The sequence below is a fragment of the Colletes gigas genome, unplaced genomic scaffold, assembly GCF_013123115.1.
Source record: "Colletes gigas isolate AHSC1104 unplaced genomic scaffold, ASM1312311v1 Colletes_gigas_Sc00002, whole genome shotgun sequence".
Classification (NCBI taxonomy): domain Eukaryota; kingdom Metazoa; phylum Arthropoda; class Insecta; order Hymenoptera; family Colletidae; genus Colletes; species Colletes gigas.
In genome coordinates, this window is record NW_025106631.1 from 8,543,301 (window position 1) to 8,570,321 (window position 27,021).

General features: G+C 48.1%; 1 protein-coding gene across 2 annotated transcripts in view; it reads right to left on the reverse strand.

The window, feature by feature from the left end:
- The window catches only part of LOC122403809 (beta-1-syntrophin), a 348,571-nt gene that overhangs the window by 316,486 nt on the left and 5,064 nt on the right, over positions 1–27,021 (reverse strand). For both annotated transcript variants that reach the window (XM_043407560.1, XM_043407552.1), the window contains exon 2: positions 21,714–22,311. In XM_043407560.1, coding sequence (XP_043263495.1) covers positions 21,714–22,287 — 574 coding nt within the window. In that variant the 5' untranslated portion in view covers positions 22,288–22,311. The remainder of the gene's footprint in view (positions 1–21,713; positions 22,312–27,021) is intronic.

Genomic DNA, 27,021 nt, shown 5'->3' on the forward strand with positions numbered 1-27,021 from the left:
TTAAACGTATACCTGAACACGTACGCCGGATAACTTTACAACGTCTCGTTTCGTTCGTATTCAAGCGTCGTCGGGGAATACGATTTCTTCCATTTCTTTTTCCCCTCCCCAAACCCCCTTTTAACCGCTTATCCGTCGCGCGAAAGACAAAGCTCGCTTAACGCCACCGGAATGTCCCAAGAAATCTCCCACTGTACGAGAAATATCAAATTCCAACGTTAATTCGTCCGACGAGTAACAACAAAGAATAGAGAAACGTCTCGATTATCATTTAATTTATCGAAAAAATACGTAAACCGAGCACCTTTGGTGTTTCACATATTTTATATTTTATTCGTTCGAAAGAAACGTGATCACCGACGAATAAAAGGCGGTCAAAGTTTTTTAAACGACCAAACCCAACTTGCGTGGAATCGGTTTCCAACGATTCGCGAACGAACGGCGAGGCTTCGTCTTTCACGATCAAAGCGTTTCGCGCGTCAGAGGATTCTCCCGGAAAACAGAGGGAAAAGAAGAATGCGACGCGACCACTGCACCAGAGGTTGTCGCGCTAAAAGCGATATGTGCTGGCAATTACTCCGGCTTTCTTTAAGACGGTAACGGTAAGAGGATTCTCGCGTAAGACAATCGTACTTTCGCGCGCATAATCGTTCTTCGCCCGTTTGAAACCCCCGTTGCTTCGATCATCTTCCGACGCGATGCTCGACCGTAGTCTCCTCCTTTGTCGCGATACTTATCCTTCCAGCGAGGGTAAAGGACCTCGCAGCCCTTAACGCTTTCTTAATATAATAAATATTTGGTTAATACATCGAGAGTTTGAAGAATAAAATGCCTATCCTCGCGGCCTGTTTCACCGCGTAAAACAAGCATCGGGGACACAAACAACGTATTTTCGACGCGTCGCGACGCTTGGTTTCCCATCCGAAGGAGCTTAGAGTGTCCCGCGTGTGCACGTTCGGCTGCATCGCGAATGAGAGACGCAGTCGAGTCTTCTATATGGAATATGATCGATACGCGGCCCCCGGGCACTCGGTTGGCGTAATATCGCCGCGACGACGCCATATTCGCGGGAACGAATCATCCTTACGAACGAACAAATTTTCTGAAACGTCCGTTATCTGTTTCGAGACACGCGGGATCGTAAAGGCGGCTCGCGGGATCACGTAAACGGTGCCGTTAATTTCGTATAGGTCGTAAACGGGCTAGGTGCACCGCTCGAGAAGCGTGATCTCCCATTCACGGTCTAATAACGACGATCCGTGAGAACGATCGAGGCGTGCAGATGGTCGCAAGGATTTCGTGGAATACGAGTAAACCGATGGTTCTTGACCCTTTTACTAAATAAGCCATAAATATTTTAATATATGCTTTTATCTTTTATTTGGGAAAAGGATCGATCGCTCTATGGGGGATCAAAAATTACACGCGTTACAAAGCTACAGTTTGAAAATATATAATTACTAGACTGATAGAACTAATGAAATGGGAGCTTCGTAGAAGGTTGTCTCAATCCCTGAATATAATTAAAATTTCTCTAATATTTAGGTATAAAGAGTGTTCGGTTGTGGCAGTCGAAGACAGCGATGGAAAGGAAGCCGTCGAAAGCCTGAGTATCGCGAATACTTGACGATAATTGAACATCGTGGAAACAGGGGGGGACGTTTCCAGAGAGCTAACGCCGATTGTACGCAATTACTCGAACACAGGGTGTTCGTGTCGCGCGACGATCCAGAGTCCCAGAGCCGGAGGGAGCGACGGCGAACACAGGCTAACGCCTAGAAAACCCGTAACGGTCTAAAACGTGCAATTGCAGCGGGCTCGATCAATCTTCCGGAACGGTTCGCGGGCATAACTCGACGCACACGGCATAACTCGATCGATCCTCGGCCGTGCCGAAGCGCAAAACACGCGGCGAAACGCGGTCGTATCTGGGCCAGTTCATCGCGCGTTTTAGCAGAAATTACACGTCGAAAGGGGAAGCTTGACACAATGAACGCGGCCGTCCGTGAAACCCGCGGCCGCTTGAAAACCGACCGGTTCGTCGACAGCCGGGGAAAAAAACCGCTTTCGACGGTTACACGCGAGCTTGTGCCCCGTAAACCGCGAGATATCCTTTAAAACTTGGTCGCTGAACCCCGCTCGAACGAAACTAGGTATACCGGGCAGACTCCATTTTTTCTTTCTTCTTTTTTCCACGTGGAAAAATAACGTATTACAACCAAGTTCTTAAAGGTGCAATTTACCGAGAAAGCGAGCCCGGCTACTGGATGTAATTCAACGATTATCAATCATAATTTTAGCCAAGCCTTTATCCTTTTATTCTCAAATAGTTTGCTGGGTCAAACATACATATCATTGTACATGTCTAACAACAGGGAGCTTGAACTTTGTCAAAAGATTTTTAAACATTTCGAAATTTGTTTGTCAAAAAACTCATTTGCTCGTAGAGGAGGGAAGGATTCGTTAAAGCCCAACAGCGATCGATTTTCCAGCGTCTCTGCACATCCGACACACCGTCCAATTATTATTACCGAACAGCCCCTTTAATACGAGAACTCCGAGGCGACCTTGAGCAAGGAATTAAATACTCCAAACTTCGGTAGCCCGGGCTATCGAACTTTCGTTAATTACTTTTCCTAGAACCCCGATCGATGGACGATTCTACACCCTGGTTGTACCACATCGTTCGAATCGAATCAAAACTTTTGAAGTAAAAAATATAATAATTCAGAGACCAACAAGGAAGCACAAATAATCCATGCAACTACTCCTCCGTTGGTAATTACTCATCGACAAAGTCGAAAGTGATTTCGAGGGACGAGCGTAACACGTTCGTTACTGGGAGACAATCGGTACTGTGTAGGCGCCATTATGGAACGAAGGCATTTTTCGATCGACGCGGGCGCCGAGTTCTCGAATCGAAAGCGTCGGACAATATTTGCGGACCTCGCAATGGGAAGAGCAAACTCGCGAAACGACGTCGATACTTACGTACGATTTCGTCGTAGACGTCGTGGAGCGCGATGAGTTCGTCGAGCAGCGTACTGATTGTTTGCTCTTCGACAGGGATAAATCAGAAAGACACGAGGCGCCCGGCTCCACGATTCGGACTGGAATGCCGGCAGCGTTCGACGCGCGAAATATTTATAAATCGGATCGAATCGCGGCGTCAAACCTCCCCGACTCGAGCATTAAACAACAGTTCAATGTTTTGACTAGCTTCCATACAAAAATTTTTTGCATTTTGCACACAGAGGATTAAGCGTACCAAATTGTCTATGAAACCGGATAACCCTCTACCGAAAACACGATAGACCGATTTGTCATGTTTATTTTGTTACTATCGATGACTATTCCGGAAGTACTCGATGACGTTGACGACATGAAAATATTTTAGTTTGCCTGACCAGAAGGGGTGAATTCGATTAACGAAACGTTCGCGAGCGAGTGGGAGGAGCCGGGTACCAAAGAACGTGACAATAATTAAATGGTTAGCGAAGGATTTTCGAAATTTCGCCGCGACTCTTTCAGACGCGCCGGCAAAGTTGGCGAAAGTTTTCGCTCGGGGGCGGAGGAGGTGGAGGAGGATGGAGCGAAAACTCGTTCGGAGCGTAGCACGTAGGGACAAGCAGCCGGGGAACTATAGATAAAAGGGATGTAATGAAACACTATCAGACGGCGAGGGTAAAAAGGTGAAGGCCCCGTCGTTGTACAGAGTGTTGAATTATGTCTGCGAAGGGGGCGGTCGAGAAGGGCGAAGCTCACAGACTGGAGGGGTAATAACTCATGGTGGTCCGTACACAATACCATTGTGTTCGTTGTACAGATTCTGCAGGGAACAGGGACCGCGTATATAGTCTATATAGATATGGGTCTATAAGTATAGCACGGCGTGTTCCTGCGCAACACTCGGATGTATATCTATCACACCTGGTACGCGGGCATAATATTCCAAACGGCGAATAGACGTCTGTCGCTTCGTCTATCGGCGGTGTTTACGTGCATTATTAATTGTTTACGGGCACGAGGCTCTCAGTGACGAGTAATTTCTCCTAATCCATGCTGGATAATAGACGTTGTACATCGTTCCCGACACGAGTGGCAAATCCGTTTCCCGATTAATCTCCGCGGATCTGGCACGACTACAGATACACCGTGGGTTAAAAATAGCAAACCGCGAGCAACGACTAAAAAGCCAGCCGCGAGATCTGGCCACCAATTAAACGTTGTCGGGGTATCGTCGAGACGCTCCAGGAAGCGAGCGCGGTCGGGTCGATCGCTATTTTCGACCTACGCGGGGTTGAAACGGCCCCCGGAGACGTTCCAAGGACTTTCGAGAGTCAATTGGACAGCGCGAGTCGCAAGGCCGCTCATTCATAAACATCACGGAGACTGTTACCGTTTCACCTTTTGCCTGGACTGGGACGCGAGGATAGGTGGAGGCGAGCGCGACGGATAAAGGTAGCGAAACGGACGGGGGAACGAACGGCCACGGCATAAGGAAACAGAGGGACAAAGACATCAAAGCTCGCGGGCGAAAAAGGACGCGGAGCCATCCACCCGCCACCCCCTCCAGGGACAGCAATTTTCACTCTCTGTCACAGCTGGTCCATCGTGGCCTCCTGCTACTTGCATTCGTTTGCACAAATCGCATAACCGTTTCACGAATTCTCTGACGAATAAACGAGGGCTCGTCCAAGGACTCCGTCGAGATTTCCGCCCTCCGGACCGCAATTTACGCGCTCGATCGCTACAACACGTCTGGGCTCTCAACGTCTCTCGTCTACGTCGTCAAGCTCACTGCAGATCATTTAAACGTGTCTTTTTCTTACGCCTCTAGAAACGTAAAATCAAATTCTCAGATAGTAATACATTGTTTGGGTAATTAAATCTAATAATTTATTTCCTTGTTTTGCAATTAAAACAACGAAGACGGACAAAATCGACGTTTCTGTGAAGTAACACGGGTTGAAAATGATTGTTGAAGCAGTTATACGAACAGAAAGGATGTGGTGGACCTGTAGATGGACGGCTTCCTCTTTAATTTAGTCGAGTAATTCCGAAGACGATGCGCGCAAGTGTAATTTTAATCGGGTTCCCGATACGTATATACGATGTGAAATATATGCAAATGGTCCTGCGTTGGAAAGTGATCGCGGTGGCGGCCCGGAGGCCCGGCTCTGATAATGATCGAGACAACAGGAGCCCGTGGTCAAGATACACGAAAGAGGTGGGTCACGGGGGAGGCATCGTGTGATGAAGAGACCCGGAGAATCCAGTATCGTCTCCTTGTTCCAGGCTTTCGTGCATGTAAAAGGAAGCTTAATCCTCCGCGCCGCGCCTATGATTTGCTTTGAATAATAACTCAAAGGGCCCGTGGAGAGAAATATACAGAGGACCCGGAGAGGACACACGCGTCGCCCCGTTGGCCCACCTAACATCACGAGCTTATGCTTTCATACATATTTCAGCGTACCCGTTGCAAGAATCATACTTGGTAATTTCACTTTGCTTGTTTCGTTGGAAACGAACCGTGCCGGCGACGAGAGATCCTTTCGTTCCATCAACTTGACCGTCGATTGCGAATTAATGAACGATGTCCCGGACACACGATCGACGATAAAGACTCGAAATTCCCGCTGGAGGGGTCGCGAACAAAGATTCGCCGAATAAATATAAAATCGACGAATTTTTCTGGCCCTCGACCTCGTCTGTTCCGACGGCGTTAAATTAGAGAGCCGAATTTTTGAGTCCCGTTTTCTCTGCGGAACCACTCCGGTGTCGATCGAACCGTGGGTACGGCGTCAAAGATCGCTTTGATCCCGGAGAAGCGGCATCAATAACGATCGAGCGGTCTGCGGAGAGCGGAGAGCGGCGCAGCACGGTGCACGGAAGTCACGGAGCAACGGAAACGGAAATTAGCTGCGGCCCAGAAACAATGGCCTCGCCGGACCACGGTCTCACCCGGCTCGTCCGTCTCCTTCTCGTCAGAGCGTGGCAACCGTTCTATCTGTTGCCGCGTTGCGAACCGTGGCTCGCGATTCCCTACCAATTTCGAACGAAACCGAATTCGTGGAACGTCGAAAACGGCTGACGCGCGCGCCGGAAGCGAAACGCGAACTTGCGAGGATTTTCGTCGTCTCGAAACAAAGATGATCGATCGTCGAAACTGTGGAAACTTGGTACGAGGACCGAGCGCGTCGACGTGCAAAGTATGTACATACATTTCCCCGGAAACCCATGAATATTTTTGAATCGAGCGAATCTTCTCGCGCGGTTACAACGTTTATGGCTTACGCGGCCGCTGAATTAGAAATCGACTGATTTTCGAGCCACGGTAACGAAGGGATTGTAAAGTTAACGCATATTCGATTCGATAAAGTCTATCCTGCATCAAGAAACGTAATATTATGGGCAACGGAACAGAGAGGTAAAAGAGACTTTGGAGTATACGATGTCAGCAGTCGAACGACTCCAAAACTCCTCGAGCGATCAACGAACACGCGGTATGCCTCTCGACGCGAAAATTAACGCTTCCAGTCCAGGCAAATATTCTCCCATCCGGTTTATATCGAATCTCCGGACGAAACAGCCAAGTGTCCGCGAAGACGAGGACGGAAAATTAAATTCGCAGCTTCGACGACATCGTAAACTGCTACCGGTTCCTAAGACGGTAAAATCAGCGTCTCGACGAACCTTGGCTTCCTCTCAAGATTCACACAATTTTTTACCGTACTTATATACTCCGTAAAAAGTTCTTAGTTTCTTAGATACTCGAGTATCGTAAATATACTGGAGTTTTTCTATGAGATAACAACCGCGGAATAAAATATCCGACGATTAGTCCCCCCAATATCGCACGGATAGAAATTAACGAAGATGGCGAGGGCCGTAATCCCCGACCGGAAGATCGATGGCGTAATTCGGAGGGGGCCGGTAATTTAGCCTGCGAATTTCCACAGGGAATCCTGGTCGTCGCGCGCGATTTTTACCAGTCCGCTTCGGAACGGGACGAGATCAAGAATAGCGACGCGCGAAAGAACCCCGGCGAACGAAAATCAGGATCAGAGCGAAAATGGCCGGACCGCGAGACGAGATAAAACGAAAGCAAAGGAACGGAACGAGCAGGATGAAAATCTAGAGAACAGGAGCGCCGGATACATGAGCGAAGCCAAGCAATCGCGCTTGGGAATAGTAATCCGCACTCTGGATGAGTCGCGCTTTGTCCGTCGACGAGAACCAGACACACCTCATTTTCACCCATCGGGTATCCTCCGCCAGCCCGGATATTCCCTCCCTCGATTCTCTTTAGGGATGCTTTAATTTTTCTGCGATTCGTGTAATCGTCGATCCGGTTTCCCCTATGCTCCCGCAATCAGGATCGACCGAGACTCGTTAACGATAGATTCACGAACATCCATTGCATGGATTTCTAGCAAAATCACCAAAATAGGAGTTTTCTTTTTGTTAACTTAAGGGTGGTTTCGTGCGAGATGACCTTTTGCATAGGATGCTTTTATTTCTCCCTTTAACCAAAGATTATTTTTTAGTTCTACGTTATTGTCATAATTGTATCTGTATTTGGCTTCACAAATATATTTTTGTATTTTGTATATGATTTATTCAATAAACGAAAGGCCCCATTAGTGTGGAACATGATAATCAAAATAAGGTTACAAAGGTGATACACAGTAGAATAAGAATTCATGATCAGACACAGACGATTCTAAACTATATTGACACTTGAAAAAGAGGACCATCTTACCCCCAATTACCCTGATACACGATTTTGTCTTAATCTACCCCATTTCTCGAGCATATTGCAGTCAATCAAGACACCCAAGGATATCATAGAAGAGAATTACAGAACCCACTAAAATCGCAGAGGGTGGACGACTAAACTCGGGTAATACGAATCTTTAAAACGAATCGAGGTCCGAAATTCGAGACAACGAAGCAGCCAGCGGTGGCGGTCGTCGCGTTGGTACGTTCCTTTGCAGCAACCGCTCGGGAAATAAATTTTATTGCTGGCGCACACCTGCGAAAAAGAACGCCACGCTCGTGCCGCATTGCAGGTTTATTGAGTCGTCGCGGGATACGATTATAGTCGTCTGTAAACTGTGCGTACTGCATATGCATAAACGCTCCGAATTTCGTCGAGTTTATACTCGCGAGAAGGCGGTCGGATCAGAGCCCGTGGCCCAGAAGAAACCCGGGAAAGCTGGCTCTCTCGCTTCAAATTACCATTCGACGCGATGCTCGATTTAAAAAAATCCTGTTTCGTCGTACGTGATCCTTATCCCGAGCCCGAAAAGTGGCACGGTACGTGCAAACGGAAATGCAGCGGGAACTTGTTCGTCCTCGAATCTGCGCGGTTCCGGTTCTCTCGCGGAAGAGCTTGAATTTTTGACTGGTGGAAAAATTTGTAAAATTCCATGACCCGGGGCGATCGAATCGTTCCGCGATCGCCAAATATTATTGTTCGCCGCGGGGAATGAAACTTTTCAAAATAAACCGAAATAATGGAAAACATAACGGTTTAATATTCGTTTCGAATAATTGATTTATCATGACGTTTACGATCGATGATAAAACTTTAATGGAGGCAAAATCCTTTGTACGAGAAAATCACGTGGAAGCTCGGCCGAATGATTAAAATAAATTCCATTGGTCTTAGCAGACTCGAATAACCCCGGAGGGTTGGAATTTAAGAAAAAGCTTTGTTTATGGAGCAGGTAACCTGCATTCTGCGTGCTCGCCTTAAGGTAGAGTTAGCGGAAGGATCTTGAGGCACATTTTCGCAACAACGGACACAACGACGGTTCAGAAAAGGCGACGAACGCGTTCACAACGGAACTTCTCCAGCGTGATAATCGTCGACGACTGCCGTTGAGAAACTTCAATGGGATTTATAATGAAAGGGCTCGTACGTTCGCGTGGGCATTAGGTCACGCAGGGCTTCATTGTCCCGCGTGTTTTCTTTTTTTTTCTTTCGCGCGGGGCTCGAACCGGAAGGAAGTCGAGCTTAGCTACGCGTATAATGACGTGCAGCGAAATTCGCCTACGCGTGCAGCTACCGACGCGACCCGGTGCGCCGTTTCTCAGATTGTTCGCTGCCGAGTATCGCAGCCAGACCCCATTAAACTTTCCGCGGAGGCGCGCGAGGGGCGAGCAGATGGGCCGGGAGAAACAGGTTATGAAACGTGCGCGAGAAGGAAACGTTTCTGCGATTATCGGAGGACGTTCGCGCGGTATTTACGCGTCTCGGGATCGGATCGAAGGTAATCGCGATTTTAAGGACAACGCGGAGTGAGACGTCTTTTCGAGGTACGTCGGTGTCTTCCATTAAACGGCGAAGAAAGACGAACCTCGCGCGACCTTTCATTGTCTGGAAGAACGCTAGGCGTTCCTCTCTCTGTTCTTTCGTTTTCCGCGCGGCACCGAAAGGACGCGTCAATTCGAACAAGATCGGTTCCTCTTTCATTAAAGCGATACGAGCGGGCGGCACGGGGGTTGGCACATGTTTCTTCTACTCGGGGGCGAAACTTTCTCCCGGACAAAAGCCTGAGATCGTTATCGTCGTTTCTTTGTGCTTCTCTATTGGGGCGAGACGGCGACGAGTTCAAAGAGTCTTTCCGATACGGACGATTTAATCGACGTACGAAAAGCTCAGAAAGTGGGGAGAGAAAACAAAAAGGACGAAGGGACGAGGTAACCGGCGGAGGAAAAAAATTCATTAAAAGCATCGGTGTCCGATCGTTTGTAAAACCGGTTCGCCGCGTCGACCGAAGGAGAGAGCGCCATTAAACGAACGATCGGTCCGTATTCCGCGCGGAGATTTGAAAAGCAATCGACAATGGATGGCATCGAGCGACGCACCGAAGCAAACGGGGGTCGTTGGTATCGAACAAATGACAATAAATGGCATGACGCGACATCGAAGACGGTTCCAATTTATTCCCTGGAGGCGAGCCTCGGTCGACAATGTCAGCCGTCCTTTGCCGCCCTGCGGAACCTTCGGATAAAATATCGAAAATACATCGACTGCCGCCCGGAGAAATCAACGCCGGTTTTGCGCCGGGTACGCGGCGCGGCTGATTCTTCCATGCCAATACACGATGACTGGCCAAAAGGAGAAACCGAACTCCCTCGATATTCGCTCGGATTGCAAAACAACCAACGCCCGGTGATTTTACCGTTCAATAACGCAACAACGCTCGACCGTCGAGGAACCATCTATGGCGTTCCTACGATACACATTCAGCCTGTCTCGATAACAAAAGCCCGGCTCGATAACGTCCGTTCCAGACTAATATCTGTTTTAAACAAACGCTAACACGATACTGATGCTGCGAATGGGGCCCAGGAACAGTTTACAACCGATATAAGACTCAAAGTAAAAAAGACGATCGCCTGTTATTAATACCTGTTCGAATATACTTTAGTTTCTTTATCCCTTTACGCCCTTACAATTCTGTGGTATCAAGAGTGACTGACTACAATCTGTTACAAAGGCTGGCGTCGTTGGATCTATGCCTGTCTTTTCTTACAGGACTTATTAACCCTTTACACTCGGCTGTTCCCTCTGAAGGGACATCCAGCAAAGAATTTAGATGTTATTATTGTTTTAAAGTGATAATATAGGACAAAATACATGAGCAAAGAATGTAAAAAGGATATGTTTGCTTGAGTTAGTAGTACCAAACTTCGAGTACCAAAGGGTTAAAGATTCCTAGAAATTCCAAAGTCGTTAACCAACGCGCGTGCCAATACGAATCGCGTTCGAGAGCGTCGACTCGAGATGTCACTTCGAATAAAAAACCGGATATTCCGGGGGAGGGAAGGGGCCGATGGAGGTTGGCCGCGGAATGTTACGTGGCACGCGATTTACATCGGCCGGCGCCAATAGTTGGCCGCGTGTTGGAAGCCCTGGCACACAACCGATGTGCAATAACTCCGCGAAAATTCTCGCGAAACGGGCCCGCGTGTTCTCGTGCGAGCTATCGTTCCATCTTCCGCAATTCCAGCGGCGATATTAGCCGACGATAAGGTGATAGGGACTGGCGGACTCGCCGTTATAGAATCCCCGAAGGCGGGGTTGGAGGGTTTTGCACGTCAAACCGCCGGGAATGAGAAACGAGCGGGAGAGGTGAGCAGCTCTCTAGCAGCCACCGCACATTAGCCACCTTAACAGCGACGATTCCGATTCGAAAATATTACCACCGACCCTCTGATTTATGCATCGACGAGGCCACTCGAAATTGTGGACGGAAGTCGCGCGAAGTCTGTACTTTACGACAACTTTCTGCGTCGATCTTTTCGGAACTTGGTCTAATACATATACAAGATGAGAATATTTAACGTAGTTTAATAATAGGATAATAGTTTCGTGAATAACAAATTTGGTGGTTTAATCCCTCGAATCGGAGAGGAGTACCGGAAATAAGAAGCTGGGGAACACGCGAACAGGAACCGGGGCCAGCGAATCGGAACGCAGGTTTATCGAAGAGCGAAAACGCGATCGTATCGAATCCATCATCGATACGTCGTCACGGTCGATTAATCGGTATCATAAAGGGACATGATAATTATATTGGGAATCGAGACGCGTGCATCAACGCAATCGTCCACGTATCGTTACGGTCTATCGATCCGGTGATTAATGTATAGAGAAATACAGAGGAGTGCGTAATTAATCAGGACTCGGAATAACTCCGACGTTGCAGAAGCAAACGCACCGTTCCTCGATTCGATTCACTTTTCTGCCCTATTGTTCTCCGGAGCTATTCGTTGCAACTCCATTCTTCACCGATTTAACTACTACGCGTCGATACAAAGGCGTAACTCTGAAAAGTTTCCTTGAAAACTTACGCGCAGCGCAATCGCAAAGTGCAGATCAAATTTAAGAATCCTGTTGTCCATACCCAATTACCAAGATGTAACTAAGCAATCGTTGCAACAAACGACGAAAACGAGTTGTTTGCCTCCTCCGGAGGGGATCTCTAACTTCGTATTCGAAGAACTCGCCACCCCGAGATAATGATTCCCGAGCGTTTCGGGGGCTCGAACCCTCTGGTATTATCACGCTCGAGTTATTACGTCGAGTGAATTTCGGAAGTTTTACGAGTTCGTGGAAGAGGCCGGGTCGGAAGAAGGCTGAAAGAGGCGCGGCGCGTGTATTACAATACGAAGATAGAAGATCTCCGGGAGTATATATCACGTATCGTGACAAGAGCCCCGCTCAAAGAACAACGAGGAGACCATGTTCGTGCGCGACGAGCCGTCATCCGTCGTCTCCCCGCCTCCTCCATCGTCGCTAATTACAAAAACGTCGACAATTGCGTATTACTCTCGAGGCCGGGCAACGGTAATTACGCGTAGGAGTTCGGTTTCGTTGTTGACCGAGCGTGTCGTCCGTCCAGCTTCGTTCCCCGCGATAAGCGTTATCGATGCACCGATGACCGCCGCGGCGCTTCCGGTTCGCGGAAAAAACGAATTCGTCGCTCATTTTTCCCAGCTACGGTCGATGTAGCAATTTGCGTGACGCGCGCTTTGTCCACGGTCGCCGCGATAAATTAATATCGGTCGGTGGGCGGGATCCCGGTTCGCTACTTTTTCTCGCGGCCATCGACAATAATAGGGGATCCCGCGTTGTCGGGCCGACCGGGGACCGGTAAAATGTAGCCCGACGCGGCCATCGAGCGCTTTATTTACGCGATATCGTGCGCGTGGCACTTCAAACTTCACCGGGGCAAATTATCTCGCTCGTCGGGGCGAAACGCTTCTTCTCTCCTCTCGCGGGTTGCTCTTGTCGTTATTCTCATTTCGCGCGCTCAGCGTCGTTCTCGCTGAAAAAAAAAAAAAAAAGAACGCTTCTTCCGGGCGCCGGCGGTTGCATCGAACGGGCGCAGTCGGGGTTCTCTGTGAGGCAAAATTACTCGACGACGTTCTTTATTTCGCGGCGCAATACGCGAGACGGGTCGCGATAGCTCGAAATTTTACCGACCGCGGGAACTGCGCCGAGAGTCGCCCGGAAACCGGTGGGAAAAGGGAAAACGACCGAGGAGTCCGTGATACAAAGAGAAGTATAAACAAGCCGCGAGGGGTAAAAACACGGAACGAGTTTAAACGAACCTCGTAACACGCGCGTCGCTGCATCGCGCGGCATTTTATCCGAACGAACGACGCCGGGGAGGAAGAAAGTAAGAAACGCGTCTCGATAAGGGTGCGTTGTCCTTCTGGACGCTTTTTAACCCTTCGGAATTTAGCTTGTAAAAAATTGCAAACGCGTGTATATTGTTCCAAGATCACGAACAGGGGAATCTTGGGAAGCGTTATTTTTTTTACGTATCGCGTCCAAATTTCCAACCCTATCTTTTTCTCTTCTCGTTCTCCCTCGCCGCGCTTTGTGTCTCGAGGCTTCCACCCCCGCTATCTCTCGACTGCCAACGAGAAAATTACAAGCGGGGGCAGCACGCTCACGGAAAGGAAGAGCAGAGGGTGACGAGAAGGTTGGCCGTGGGAGGGGATGGGAGGGGCGAGGAAGCAGGAGACGTAGAACGCGACGGCGTCGCTCCTCATGCGGATGCCCCGTAAATCATGACGAAGTACCGTAAAGGACGAAATGAAAGGCACGCGAAACACAGCACGCCGGGAGATATATAACGCTCTCGCGAGGACGAGAAGCACGCCGACTCGCGTTCGAGTTACCGCGAGTACTCGACCCGCTATGTAAATGCGTTCACCGACCACCGCTACGCGAGGCCCCCGATAGTTGACAAAAAATGCAAAGCTGAAGTTACAAACGACAACTTTATACACCTGTTAACGTCGACGTATTTTAAAAACGTTTTCGAGCCGGTTGGTGCGCGAGGACTGAACCGGAGGCTTTGACTTCGAGCTTCACAGAGGGTTGTCTGAACCCCTAAATATAATAATTCCTCTTTTACTTTAAGTTTCCTACTTTTTTCGAGAATTAAAATTTCCCATTTATTTTCTGAACTTTCAAGGGAGTCGATCATCAAATTCATGAGCGAGAAGCGTTCTCAAAACGACGTGGTCTCTGTTTGTTCCAAAGGCGATCCCGCCATCCAGCGGCGACGATAATTCCGCAGCCTGGCGCGCGCGACAGAAACGTTGGATCCCTTTAATCTGTAGAGACTTTTTATCCAGACGCGGAGGCTATAATTTACAGAGGAGAGAGGATCAACCGACCGTTGCTCGAGTGCCAGAAATAAGTTTAGTCCACCTCGAAATTACCGGGACGCTCGAGGAACGAGCTTACGGTGTATCAGCTTCTTTCGCGTTTCGCGTCTAAAACGGCAGATCAAAGGTCCCCACCGGTGGCCCTATTTCGCGACAGAGGGCTCGTAATCTCGAGCGCGGGCTAGAAAGATGCCCGGTGCTGGCCGTGGTCGCGATTAACCGGCGAGCGAGAACGACGAGGGGAATCTCGTTACACGACCACGCGACGCGTTTTCATTTTTCTTGCTTATTATAAACCCCCGGCTGTCGTTCGACGGAAACGAACTCGTCGAGGGACTTGTTTGGGAAGTGGGTCCTGAAATCCCGGGAGCCAACCGACGACGAGTAAACCGACAAATTATGTCGGGGAAACTATTAATTGGCCAACTCGCAGCCTTTGAACCCCCGTAATTTCGCCGCGGATCGCGCAATAACTGTGTACTAACTGAATTTAAACTGCACGGTTCGAGCGTTACGCGACGAGCAAAAAAAGAACCGTGTGCAAAAAAATTTAATCGACAATCGGCCGCGAATTCGTCACGCTGCCGGACCGAATTAGGAGACGCTCGACGAATTAAATATTAGATTTGGTTGGTTGTACGAACTTTTCTACGCAACGGTTATCCCGTCGATGATGCGAAAGCGCGTTCGCGAACCGACGATGGAAGAAAATTAATAGCGAGTTGATTTAGCACGCGGAAGGAATACCGATGACTAACAAAGCCGTTTGCTCGAAGCTAACTGGAAAGTCGAGGGAAAATAAATAAACCTGCTCCGTGGCGCAAACGAAGAGTCTATATGCCGAACGAGAGAAAGAGAGAAAAGCTAAAGGAACGAGAGAATTCGTGCAAACGAGTATCAAAGTCGAATGTGCGCCGAAAACGTGCGTCGACGATGAACCGCGCAATTGATTCGACTAAACGCAACATACCGTAACGCGGGGGGTGTAATTTCAAAGATAATAATCACTCTCGCGTCCATTAGGATTATTTTTATCGTTTATGCAGAATTTGCGCTAGAAATTGACCTTTTTGGAAACGAAATTCAGCCCTTTCGCGTTGTTTAACAAGCACGTGTATCTATGGAAGTCATCGTGAAAGTTAGGGTCCAATGTTTTATGATACGCTGTATGGAACGACGAGGTAAAATTGCAGCTCGTGCCTCGTGTCCTTTCATCATCCCCGTAACTTTCGTTCCAGCCAAAGCAGCTGGAGGATCGGTATTATGCTAAAAACACTGTAATCGCTTTCTTCGTCGGGGCAGGGGAAATTTGGCGCGCACGAAACCCCGGGTTACCGCACCGTACGGTTTATGCGGCGAACAGCAAAGAGTGAAGCTAATTATCGTGACGAGCTATAAAATGAGGCTTGGCTAATTTCCGTCGCCCGTTAATTAGTTTCTAGCATCGCGTAATTATTCGAATCTCGATAATCAGCGCCGAGTACCGTGCCATTTTCGAACCGTTCTCGGGATCATTATCGTTATGTCGACGTCCCGTGTTTCGATGGAAAACAGATTCCCCTGGAAGACTCGAAAGCTCTAATTATATAAATCGCTCTAACGTTACAGTGTTTTCGATCGTTCCGTTCTAGAAGAAAAAAAAAAATAATACAATCGGGCGACGATTAGAAAAATCCAGGTTTATTAATTTTAAAATACCCGGAACGAGCCCTCGAGGAGAATCTTTGCAAATTGGATTATTATTATTCGGAGCGTAGAGTCGCTAAAGGGCGGTAAAAAGATGTCCGACGCGGTGATCCTATCGTATCACGCGATACCCTAACTAGGAAGATTATTAAAGGTGAAAGTATTTTTCGAGGAAAGTGGAAGCTCGTTAACCAAAATGATTAAGATAATGGAAACGAAGAGGAGGCTGACGGAAAGAGACAGGGCGGAGGGTCGGAACGGAGGAAGGAAAGACGAGAGAGCGACTTCGTCCGACATTCGCACTGAAAGGAATTCCGAGCTGTAGAATTTAAGACGCAATTTCCCTGACGATGTCGCGCGTCATCCGTCATGCAGCCTATTCCGTGGAACAATGCCCGGTGAAAATTACGCATTCCAATTACGAATGGATACGCGTAGGAGAACCGCAGACGTTTCATTCATTTCGCTCGTTCGGGGACAGCACTGTGTCTTCCCTCGCGACGCCAGACTCGTCTAATTCCGGGGCTGATAAAAATTTAAGTGGAACCGGTCCCGCGAAGACCCCGGAACGTCCATCAAACTATTGCTAATTAACCGTCGCGTTAAAAGGGGCTTAAATATTGCAGAAACGAAACTACGAAATACCATTCGCCGTACGAAACGGGCTATGTTTTAATCGTAAACGTAGTCGATGAATGGGGAACGTTCGTTGGCAGACACGCGCTATAAAAAATAGAAATAGAATCCTTGATCCGATTCCCCAACGAGTCACAGTTCCTAAAGAGTCCTCGACTCGCCACGAACTTCTGTTTCACCTTGGGAATCTATAATCGTCTTCCAATTAGACGCACAATTCGCGAGGCGTGCTTCGAAGGCTGCTAATCGAGTACAAAGGTCGGTCTATCTAGGATTCCTCGTCTCCGATGACGCAACGCGAGTCTCTCACCTGCTTGGATCCGGATTAGCAGGCGAACTTACGTAAAGCGTGGACGCGAATCGTTCGTGCAGCCTAACACGGTAATGGCATCGCCTATGTACGACAGAATTATTGGCCAACTACCAGCGAAAGAGCTACGTCTGTTACAGCGAAATCCTTTTCAGTTTCCTCTTATAATACACGATAAATCTAACCACATAATGTAGATGTACGTCAACCTGACAACAGTACATAAATAAAGTTTTCTAGACGCTATTTCAACTTCTGAGCATCTGCTAGAATTAGAATATGACTTCACAATTGAGAACTTGGTATTTGAATGAAGCTTCGAGCGTAATCCTGGGTTTACTTGTCCTATCTAATTTTTTCGAAGTCAAACTCATCTCAAATAACTCCTTATATTCTACTGAATCGTCTGAGTCATATAACACGTCATCCCTGTCATTAACATCCTCGTCTCTGTCTTCCATCCTCTCTAGCCTCGATAAACCATATTTTTGGCAACGAATGCGAACGTAAAAACGTCGAGCGGTGCCAATTGATGCGATCGTCCAACGCGCGAGCAAAGTACCGCGCCAAACGATCCATAATCAAGAACGCGCGATATTTCATGGCTGGGAATTCCGTAGATTCGACGCGTAGATTGCGGGTGAATAGATAACAGCGAAGAAAAGTCACGCAAAGTCGAGGGAGAAGTACCAACAGCGTCGAACAGAGAGAGCCCTCCTTCGCCGTACGAACTATTCAGCCCTTAACGAATACCGTGCCTTGTATTCGATGCCCGGGTGTATCGGTACTGGGATCTGACGAGACTGAAATTGAATCACGAAAAGCGCGGAAAGCGAAACTCCGACAAATTTCAACGATACTCGCTTTGCATAAATGATCGAAAACTGAAACGGAAGGAGTTTCGAAAGAGATGGAACAGACTCGCGCTCCGAACGTTGTTGCATTTCGTATTATCTCGTTCATTTATATCTGGTGGAACGATCGTTCTGTTTATACAATTTTTAGGTCCATACGTCGCGAGGAATCGTTGTCGGAACAATGGGTCGGACGATTCGTAAGGGCGGTTCCCCGGATTCGTGGGCGGTGGGAAAAAGTCGTGGAAACGACGTAAGAAAAAAAGCGGGGATAGCGCGATACAATAAATCAGGCTAGATCTCGAGAGCGGCGGTGCAATAAATTCGAGTTCGTTTATCAGGGAGTAACTTCTATTCGATTTCTCGTCGGGAAGCCCTTTCGGAAACTTTGTCAGCCTGATGGGGCCAACTTGACTGCAATTTTAGTCCGTGAAACCGGAAGTTTTCGCCGGGATCTCGCTTAAACGGGACGCAGGGAACCGGCAAGTCCTCGCGAACGCCGCTGCCAGACCGAGTCCCGATGAAAATCCTAGGCTAATGTATTCCAAAGCCCTCCCCCTTCCTCTTTCTCTCGCGATCGTTCGTCTCCCTCTGTCCTCGTGTCCTCTATAGTCGATCCGACGCGGGGTCAACCAGCGATCTCTCCCCGTGACTCTCGTCAACCTCTGTCTCCCTTCTTCCGCCACTTCTCGCGACCACCCACACACACAGACACACACACGTACACACTCTCGCAAAGTACGGAGTATCGCGTCGCCCACGCGAACCTGGCAACCGGCCGAAACCGGGAAGAAGGAAGGGAACGCGCGTACGAGACGTGCCGCGAGGAAGAATCGTGCACCGGCCACCGAAAGCGTCTGAATAAAAGAAAAGCTGTCGTGTACGGACGATGTGTCCCTCGACGAGCAACTGGGAACAAGAACGACGAGAAACGCCGGCAGATTCCGATCGATTCTTCGACGTACCGGCTAAACCGGCTCCGACCGCTCTTTCTCCATTAGCGCAGGACTTTTGACTTTTACTTCGAATGCCGTTTATTCGATAGCCAACTCCGATTTTCGACTGATTTTTACACGCATCTAACACTACCAACAGGTTACAGAAATGAGCACAAGAGAAAGCGAAACAGAAATCGGGATTTTCTCACTTTATAAGGTTAAGAAATAACTTTTCGAATATTTTTGGAATCTCTACATATTCTCCGCTAAAATACGCGTCGTTCGCCTGTTGAAATATTAAAATCCTTCGATCCGTTCAAAAGTTACGATGTTTTAAAGATACGCATGACATTTCAGTAGAATAAGTTCTGGTCAGACATCATATTTTCGGTAAGGAATTTTTTTCTCGAAAGTGGGCAAGAATTCGGTGGTATGTATATTCACCAAAAATGATTGTAATAGACCCCTGCAATCGAAAATAATTTTTCCAGAATGATTTGAAGTTTTTTAATTTCATCTAAAAATTTCAGAACCTACACGAATTTTTTTCTCGAAAGTGCGTAAGAATTCGGGGGTATGTCTATTCACCAAAAATGTTTGTAATTGACCCCTGCAACTAAATATAATTTTTTTAGTATGATTTGAAGTTTTTTAATTTCGCCGAAAAATTTTTCCACCTACCCCTTGCAGATTTTTCTTTAACATTTGTTTTCGATTAACGAACCCTTCCATTCCTGTACATACACTCCTCGACCGACCATACAGTGTCCCAGGGGCTAAACCCAGAGCCTTCTAAGATTGCCTCACTGATACCTCCTAGTAGGAGGCCCAGAACGAAACGCTCTCGTCTCCTTTCCTTTTCTTTAATTCCCGCTATCTCGGATACCATTCCTGCGTAGAGCGAACCGGCCCACACAGAGGGTGAAAACACAGCCAAAAGTCGCTGCACCCCAGGGCGGGGGTGGATAGAAATTTTGGAGGAGAAACCGCGCGCGATTATACGAGGCGCAACGAGCTGTCGAGGTCGGTGGTTCACGGGCGGAGGGTTTCTCATCGGTCTGGGAATGGATTTCGGTAAACGGCCTGGACCGAAACGGCTCAATAACGACCGTTCTCTGGCGAATTTTTGGTACGCGTGCTTTTCAGACACGGAGAAAATAACGGTACAGGTGCGTTCGCGTGCATACAATCCGCGCGGCAGAGCTGCCAGCCTGAAAGCCCCGGAGCGGTGCAACGCCGATGCATACACACACGCGTACACGGACGCACACAGCGGGACATAGGCACGTAGGATCCCGCATCGGCCGTAGGCACACGCCGCATGCAAAGTGCAGGCCGACGCGAACGTGTGCGCGCGGTGGTTGGAGCCGCGCTTCACTGGGCTGGCTTGTGTCTCGCTCGTCGGAGATTCGTACGAGAAACAAACGATAGCCAGTCACAAAGGAAGTAAAATAACAGCGTGGAAAGAAAGGGCGGCCGGGGGGAGAGAAAAAAAAAAAAAAAGAGAAAAAAAAAATGGAGAACCAGAGAGAGACAGAAAGAAGCGCCATTTAACGCTTCAGGCGGTACGTACACGTTTTCTCGCCGACCTTTCACCTCCAGTGGTTCTTTCAGTCTCGCACTTTTTGATAATACTACGTCTGGAGGCGGCGTACGATGGCGCGGGAATTCGCGCGGAAACTGCAAAGTCGCCGGAGTTCCGTTCCCCAGACCGAACGAGGGTAACGGGAGAAAAGGAATCGTCGAGCTTTTTCTCTCATCGACGCCTAAGCGCGACAACCCCAAACGCCCGTACCCCCAACGGCGCATTAATCCGGCTAAAAGCTCGTCCCCCCTAGTCGGACACAACGGCCGTCCGTTTCTCTCCCTGTTTTCCTCTTTTGTCGACCCCCCACGCTGTCGTTTCTTCGTTTTTTTCTCGTTCCGTTCTCCAAGATAGCGAAACACGCTCCAAGTAACGCGACAACCGTAGCCGCGCAAACGACGAGGAACCAAGGCTCAAAGAGACACGGAATTCGATATTAAAACGACCGACGGGGGCTGCCAGGAATCCCTGCGTCGGAAACTTAATGCGCCGTGTACTCGGGGCTAATTCGAGCGAAAACCTCGTTAATGTCTTCTACCCGCCCCCCACCCCCTCGCCCCCCCCTGTCTACAGTCGGAGGTTCCCCCGTAGCTACTTCTACTTCCGAACGAAACGTTTCCAACGACCGCGCGACTGAACGAATCTACCGTTCCCGTTTGCAGCAATCGGACTACACGAACTTAGCCGCGCAACCTAATTTTCGGAACGTTCCGACTATCAATTAACCCGAAGACTGGTAGAATTACCGAGTTTGTTAATGCGACGACAAAGATCTACAAACGACTCGATCGGTTTCCTCGAGCTTTTCAAATCGTTGAAAAGGCGAGTCTCTAACAGGCTATTAATTATACTCGAAACCGAGTACCATTGGATAATGGTCTAGTTTCTTAACACTTTACCTACCGCTCGAGATTAACACTTAAGTGGATTGTTGGGGCAGCTGCGGCCCTCTGCGAGTTTAAACTAATAATTACTTAACCCCTTGTTCTACGATTTAAAGTCCAACAGCGTGAGCCCAAAATTTAAACAAAACTGCCCAGCCTTCCAGCCATTCCACAGTGGCACGTGGTGTTTACATTCGGTTCTACCTGACCACGAGTCCCACACGTGGTTGCAGGGAAAAGGGTTAATATATTTCAAAATTTATGTAATCCTCCGTTAATTCATTATTTGTGAAATACTTTAAAGGAAAGTTTGGTAGATATCAACGTTAAGACTCAGAGTCCACTTAAGGGTTAAAGTAACAGTTCATCTATATATAATAATATATGTATATAGATATAATCTATATAGTATTATATATAATACTATATATAATTTCATCGTGATTTATAATTGCTATCAAAATGAAAACCGATAAAGTGTTAAGATCCTCATAGCCCCTGTCGCCATGAGTCTAAGCACGATCAGTAAGTATCATTGTTCTGGGAGAATAGCAGCTGATCGTTAGCCGAAAAGGTCATCGATAAAAAGAGAAAATGGCTGTGTAACGTGCTCACCTTCGAGCTCGACGACCTTGCCAGCCCTCTTGAGCGCCTTCACCGCTTCGTCGTGGGTCGCCTCGCGTAGATCCTCCCCGTTCACGGCCAGGATCGCGTCGCCCACGTAAAGCTGCTCGGTGGCGTCCGCCGCCATCCCCTTGAAGATCTTCGAGATCAGGATCGGCATTTTGTTCTCCTTGCCGCCCTTGATCGAGATGCCCAGACCGTTGTTGTCGCTTTTCACCACGCGCACGATCCGCTTCTGATTGGCCACGGAGTCGGGCACGTCCGGGTCGTTCAGACTGTCCACGTTATTGTTGTTGATATTGCCGTTGTTGAGGGCGTTGTTACCCGTCTCGCAGCTCTCGTCCAGAGAGATGCTCAGGTAATCGTCCTCCAGCGAGACGAACACGCGGTACCACTGGCTGCGTACCTGCGTCTCGAGGACCCCGGCGCGTCCCGACGCCGAGGACGACGCAGCCGTGGTCGACGTCGACGAGGAAGAGGACGACGTAGCCGCCGACACCACCGATCCGATCCCCATCACGCCCATCGCCGATGTCGGTTGTCCGCTTCCGCACAACTCGACCATTTCGATTTCCTCGCAAGCGCCACGCTGTGGGACACGCAAAACCACGACGATTAAAACACAAGACAATAGTTGTTTCGTTCAGGTTGTCGCCGTTATTATTGTAAAAATGTTCGATTCGGAGCATAGCATATGTATATCGGTATTCGTTGTCTCCTGCGCGCGTGTCCGAGCGAAAAAAAATCGAGGCGTCGCGACACGGATCGGTCGGCAGCTCTGTGCCGGACGACGCGGATAAATCAATTGTACTACGGTGAAATTCGTAATTTGAAAATAATTGATACTGCCCCGGCGGTGACGCGACCCGACTCTCTGCCTCTCTTTGTCACCATCCCGCCTATTATTTCCATCAATCCATTTTCACCGGGCAACAATGGCGTTACCCGTTAGTCACGGGAAAATGTCCTACAAAACAGCGGACAACTGGTATAATTGCGTGAAAATTGGCAACGGCCCCGCCGCTTGCGGCAGCTGCTGTTCACTTTTAATTAATTAAAAATCTCGCCATCGTTCCGTCATCGAGAACACGGGGATACCTCCGTCTCGTTCGACCGCCTCTAATTATTCTCCTTCCAACCCGTACGCGACTATCTTTTTCCCCTACGACGCGATCCACGTTGCGTTCTACGCGTGGCTGTAAAAGCGAAAGAATTCCTCTCGATTTTACCTCGTTGCGTATTCTATCTCTGGATAATCTCTAAAAATTGCGAAACTGACAAGCTCTGAGACGATCTAAATATGGAAATCGGATTGCAAGGGTTGCAAACGACTCGCGAACTCTTGGAACGGTTCAAAGCTAATCGATCAACGGTTTCTCGAAAAACCCACGAAAAAGATGCGGGAAGAATAATGATTCTCGCGTGAACTTTCTGAACGTGCAATTGACAACCGACTCTTCATCCGTCTTTCGTTGCTTCCCAAGAAAAATAAAGGAAGTTTTTTCGACGAGTTATCACGGATGATCGTGCAAGGAAAATGGCTAAAAAATCTGACTTTTGCATACACCTGACGCTATCGATGTTCGGCTCCTCGGTTCTACTTTTACCAAAGACTTCTTTACGGTTTATGGACGCACTTTGAGAAAGGTTTTTAAAAAAAAAAGAATTCCTCCCCCTCGGTATATTTTCGTATCCGCGTTATCGTGCGCGCACGAATCCCTCGGGAACTGAAGGGAGGTCGCGTCGCGCCATATTTAACCGGCGTATCGCGCTATACAGAGTTTTTCGTCAGCTCCGTGCGGCATAAATAATTTCGCGCAGGGGTCCGCCGTAACCGCGAAAATTGGATAATTTATCAGCGGTTCGCAGCGAGCTCGCGACATCGACGAAAAAAATCGAAATCGCCTCGATACGGTAACCATTTCGAGGGATGCTCTTTTTTAAAACATACTCCTTACGCTTCGAGGATATCAACGCCGAACCGATTTTCTCGTAAAAAATTCTCGAAGAATTTATTCGCGAGCCTGAACCCCTAGAAATACGCGCGAATATTAGGCTCGCGGCGTTAATTAGTATGTTGAACAATTCCGCTGCATAATTAATGTGAAATTATTGATTTCATGAGACGCGCGTTACGCAACATTATCTGGTACGATTACGCCTGAAATATAGCGTTGCAAATGAATCCCGTTACATCAGTATCGATATTCGGGAGGGGCGAAGAGAGAAAATTTGAATCCCGAGAGTCTAGAAATCGAAGAAATTACGGTTTCTGCGAGGTTTGCGGGAAAGCGGTGCCGAAAAATACCGATATTTTCGGTGCAAGTCCCAGGGTGGAACGCACGCGACGAAGAACGTGCATAAAAATCGATTCGGAAGCAATGGCGATATTCTCCGAGCGATTACCATCGACGGAGAATGAAAAGTTGCAAGCGCCGGGCAATTTTTCGCGCTCGTCAAAGGGTTAATTTAATTACACCGACAGGCAGCTATCTCCACGGTCGCGTCGCGTCGCATGCACGACGGTGTCAATTTTTTCCTGCCCCCGTTTCGCCAAACACGCGACGAACCGACGTAGGTGGGCACGCACGCGCGTATATATCGCGGGCGAAAAAACATTGGCTGCACTTTCCGCATCGTCGTCTCGTCGATCCACGTACGTGTCACGTAGCTAACCCGGCGTACCTACATCCCCGATACGAGTTTCGGGAATAATGGCGGACGCGGGTCCTGCCCGTCGATTCATTTTTACCCAATTTCACGCACCGATTCACCGACCAACCCCGCCACACCGTACTCCCCGCGCTCCCGAAAATCGTATCTGTCTGCGTCGGGGGCTTTCTCTGTTTCCTTCGGGCACGCGTAACGGTTTCACGTCGAAAACCGCGCGCGTTCGCTCTTAATTTTCGTCGCGCGTTCTCGCGCGCTGTTTTTGGCATTGCGGTTTATTTCCGCGGTGGACCCACGGCGTACGTGTAATGCGTTTTCCAATTGCGCGCCAGCGGATCCCGCTAACCCTCTCCACCCTCCACGCGTCCCGCCCTCGCAATCACCCACAATGTCGCGCCCGCATCCCTCTATGGCCCCATCGTTTCCCGATAGAAATTTACTCCGCGCTTACGGGCCAGCGTGTTCACGCGTACACGCACCGTACCGCACCGCATCCTGCTCGCCTTTGTGCCGCTCGAAATGAACGCCCGCGTCCGCATTTTAATGCACTTTGCGTAAATTCATTTCGCTCGAAATAACGTTCGCTTCGACTCGCTTGCCTATGACTAAACCCCCGTCCTCTAATAATGCTCTTTCGTTCCCTGCCCCCCCGGGAGCTATTGTCGTTTTTGTCAGCGCTCTGTTGTTATCCGTCGATTACACGATATACCCGATAATACGTCAACTGTCCTACGATTATCAATAATGCCGCGCGCTAGCTTCTAGCTACGTTCACTCCACGCGATAGGATCTCCTGCTCCTTTCCCGTAATTTCATTTCGCAGATCGTTTCTTACACCGTGGAAAACTCGATACCGATACTTTAGAGAGGCTTAACTTCGATGTTAGTTACACTTTTCGTATTGTATTCTTCATTATTCTGTGACAGCTTCTGTTTTATGTGACGTACGATGTTGGATCGACGAGCGTATACAGGGTGTTCGGCCACCCCTGAGAAAAATTTTAATGGCGGCTTCTAGAGGCCAAAATAAGACGAAAATCAAGAATACCAATTTGTTAATGGAGGCTTCGTTAAAAAGTTATTAACAATTAAATTCAAAAATTTCAAGTCGTTCTGGAAAAATTATTTTCGGTTGCGGCGGTCAATTAGAATCACTTTTGGTCATTATACATACCCTCGAAATCCTACGCACTTTCTAGCAAAAAATCCGAGAAGGTGTGAAATTTTTCGACGGAAAAAAAGATTTCAAATCGTTTTGGAAAAATTATTTTCGGTTGCGGCGGTCAATTAGAATCACTTTTGGTCATTATACATACCCTCGAAATCCTACGCACTTTCTAGCAAAAAATCCGAGAAGGTGTGAAATTTTTCGACGGAAAAAAAGATTTCAAATCGTTTTGGAAAAATTATTTTCGGTTGCGGCGGTCAATTAGAATCACTTTTGGTCATTATACATACCTTCGAAATCCTACGCACTTTCTAGAAAAAAATCCGAGAAGGTGTGAAATTTTTCGACGGAAAAAAAGATTTCAAATCGTTTTGGAAAAATTATTTTCGGTTGCGGGAGTCAATTACAATCATTTTTGGTGAATAGACATACCTCCGAAATCCTATCCACTTTCTAGAAAAAAATTCGAGAAGGTGTGAAATTTTTCGACGAAAACAAAAATTTCAAAACGTTCTGGAAAAATTATTTTCGGTTGCCGGGGTCAATTACAATCATTTTTGGTGAATAGACATACCCCCGAAATCTTGCGCATTTTCGAGAAAAAAATTCAGTACGTTCGGAACTTTAAACGTTAATAACTTTTTAACGAAGCCTCCGTCAACAAATTGGTATTCTTGATTTTCGTCTTGTTTTGGCCTCTAGAATCCTGTATTAAAATTTTTTCCAGGGGTGACAAACACCCTGTATACAAAGAGTAGGTGATCGAGTAGTTGTGAGAGAGTTAAGAACATGGCCCTCTAGCAGCGAGTGAGCCAAGTGTTTCTTTATTCAAAACACCAGTTTTCTTATAGAATCTACCACGCAAACGGCAAGATCGTGAACATTGAAAAGCAAATCTAGGCAAAACTTAATCTACAGCGTAAATTGTATGTGTGAACGAAGGCTTATGGGACCAGATAAGAGTTTGGGAGAGTGAAAGTGAAATAAAGAACCAAGAGTGAATTACATTATTTTATCGATAATTACAACAAAGAACATCTGTGTTTCTTAATTCCCGTTCCGTGGTCGCGAAATTTCCTTCGATCGTCGTACCTCCCACACCTTCCCCGTCTGTCGATCCGCGTTACGTATCGACAACACGATACTTGTTGATTCGGTACGGTATCTGGGGTTACAGCGATCCGAGAAACACAATCTTGCAATCGCGAACGTTCACCGGAGGACGTTGTAACCAAATACGCCTGCGAGGCGATAGCCTGTGGAGGAGGTACGTATTGACCTCGGCGAACATTATAAGGAGCGATGTACAATACACAATACCCCGGCGTTCTCCGATGCCGTGCGTCATCACGCGATACCGTTCTTACGCGGGCTTCATGCTAACGAAATGGATGACACCGGAACACGCCAAAACACGCTCCCGATAATTTTCATCGTTTCGTGAGCGTATCCATAAACAAC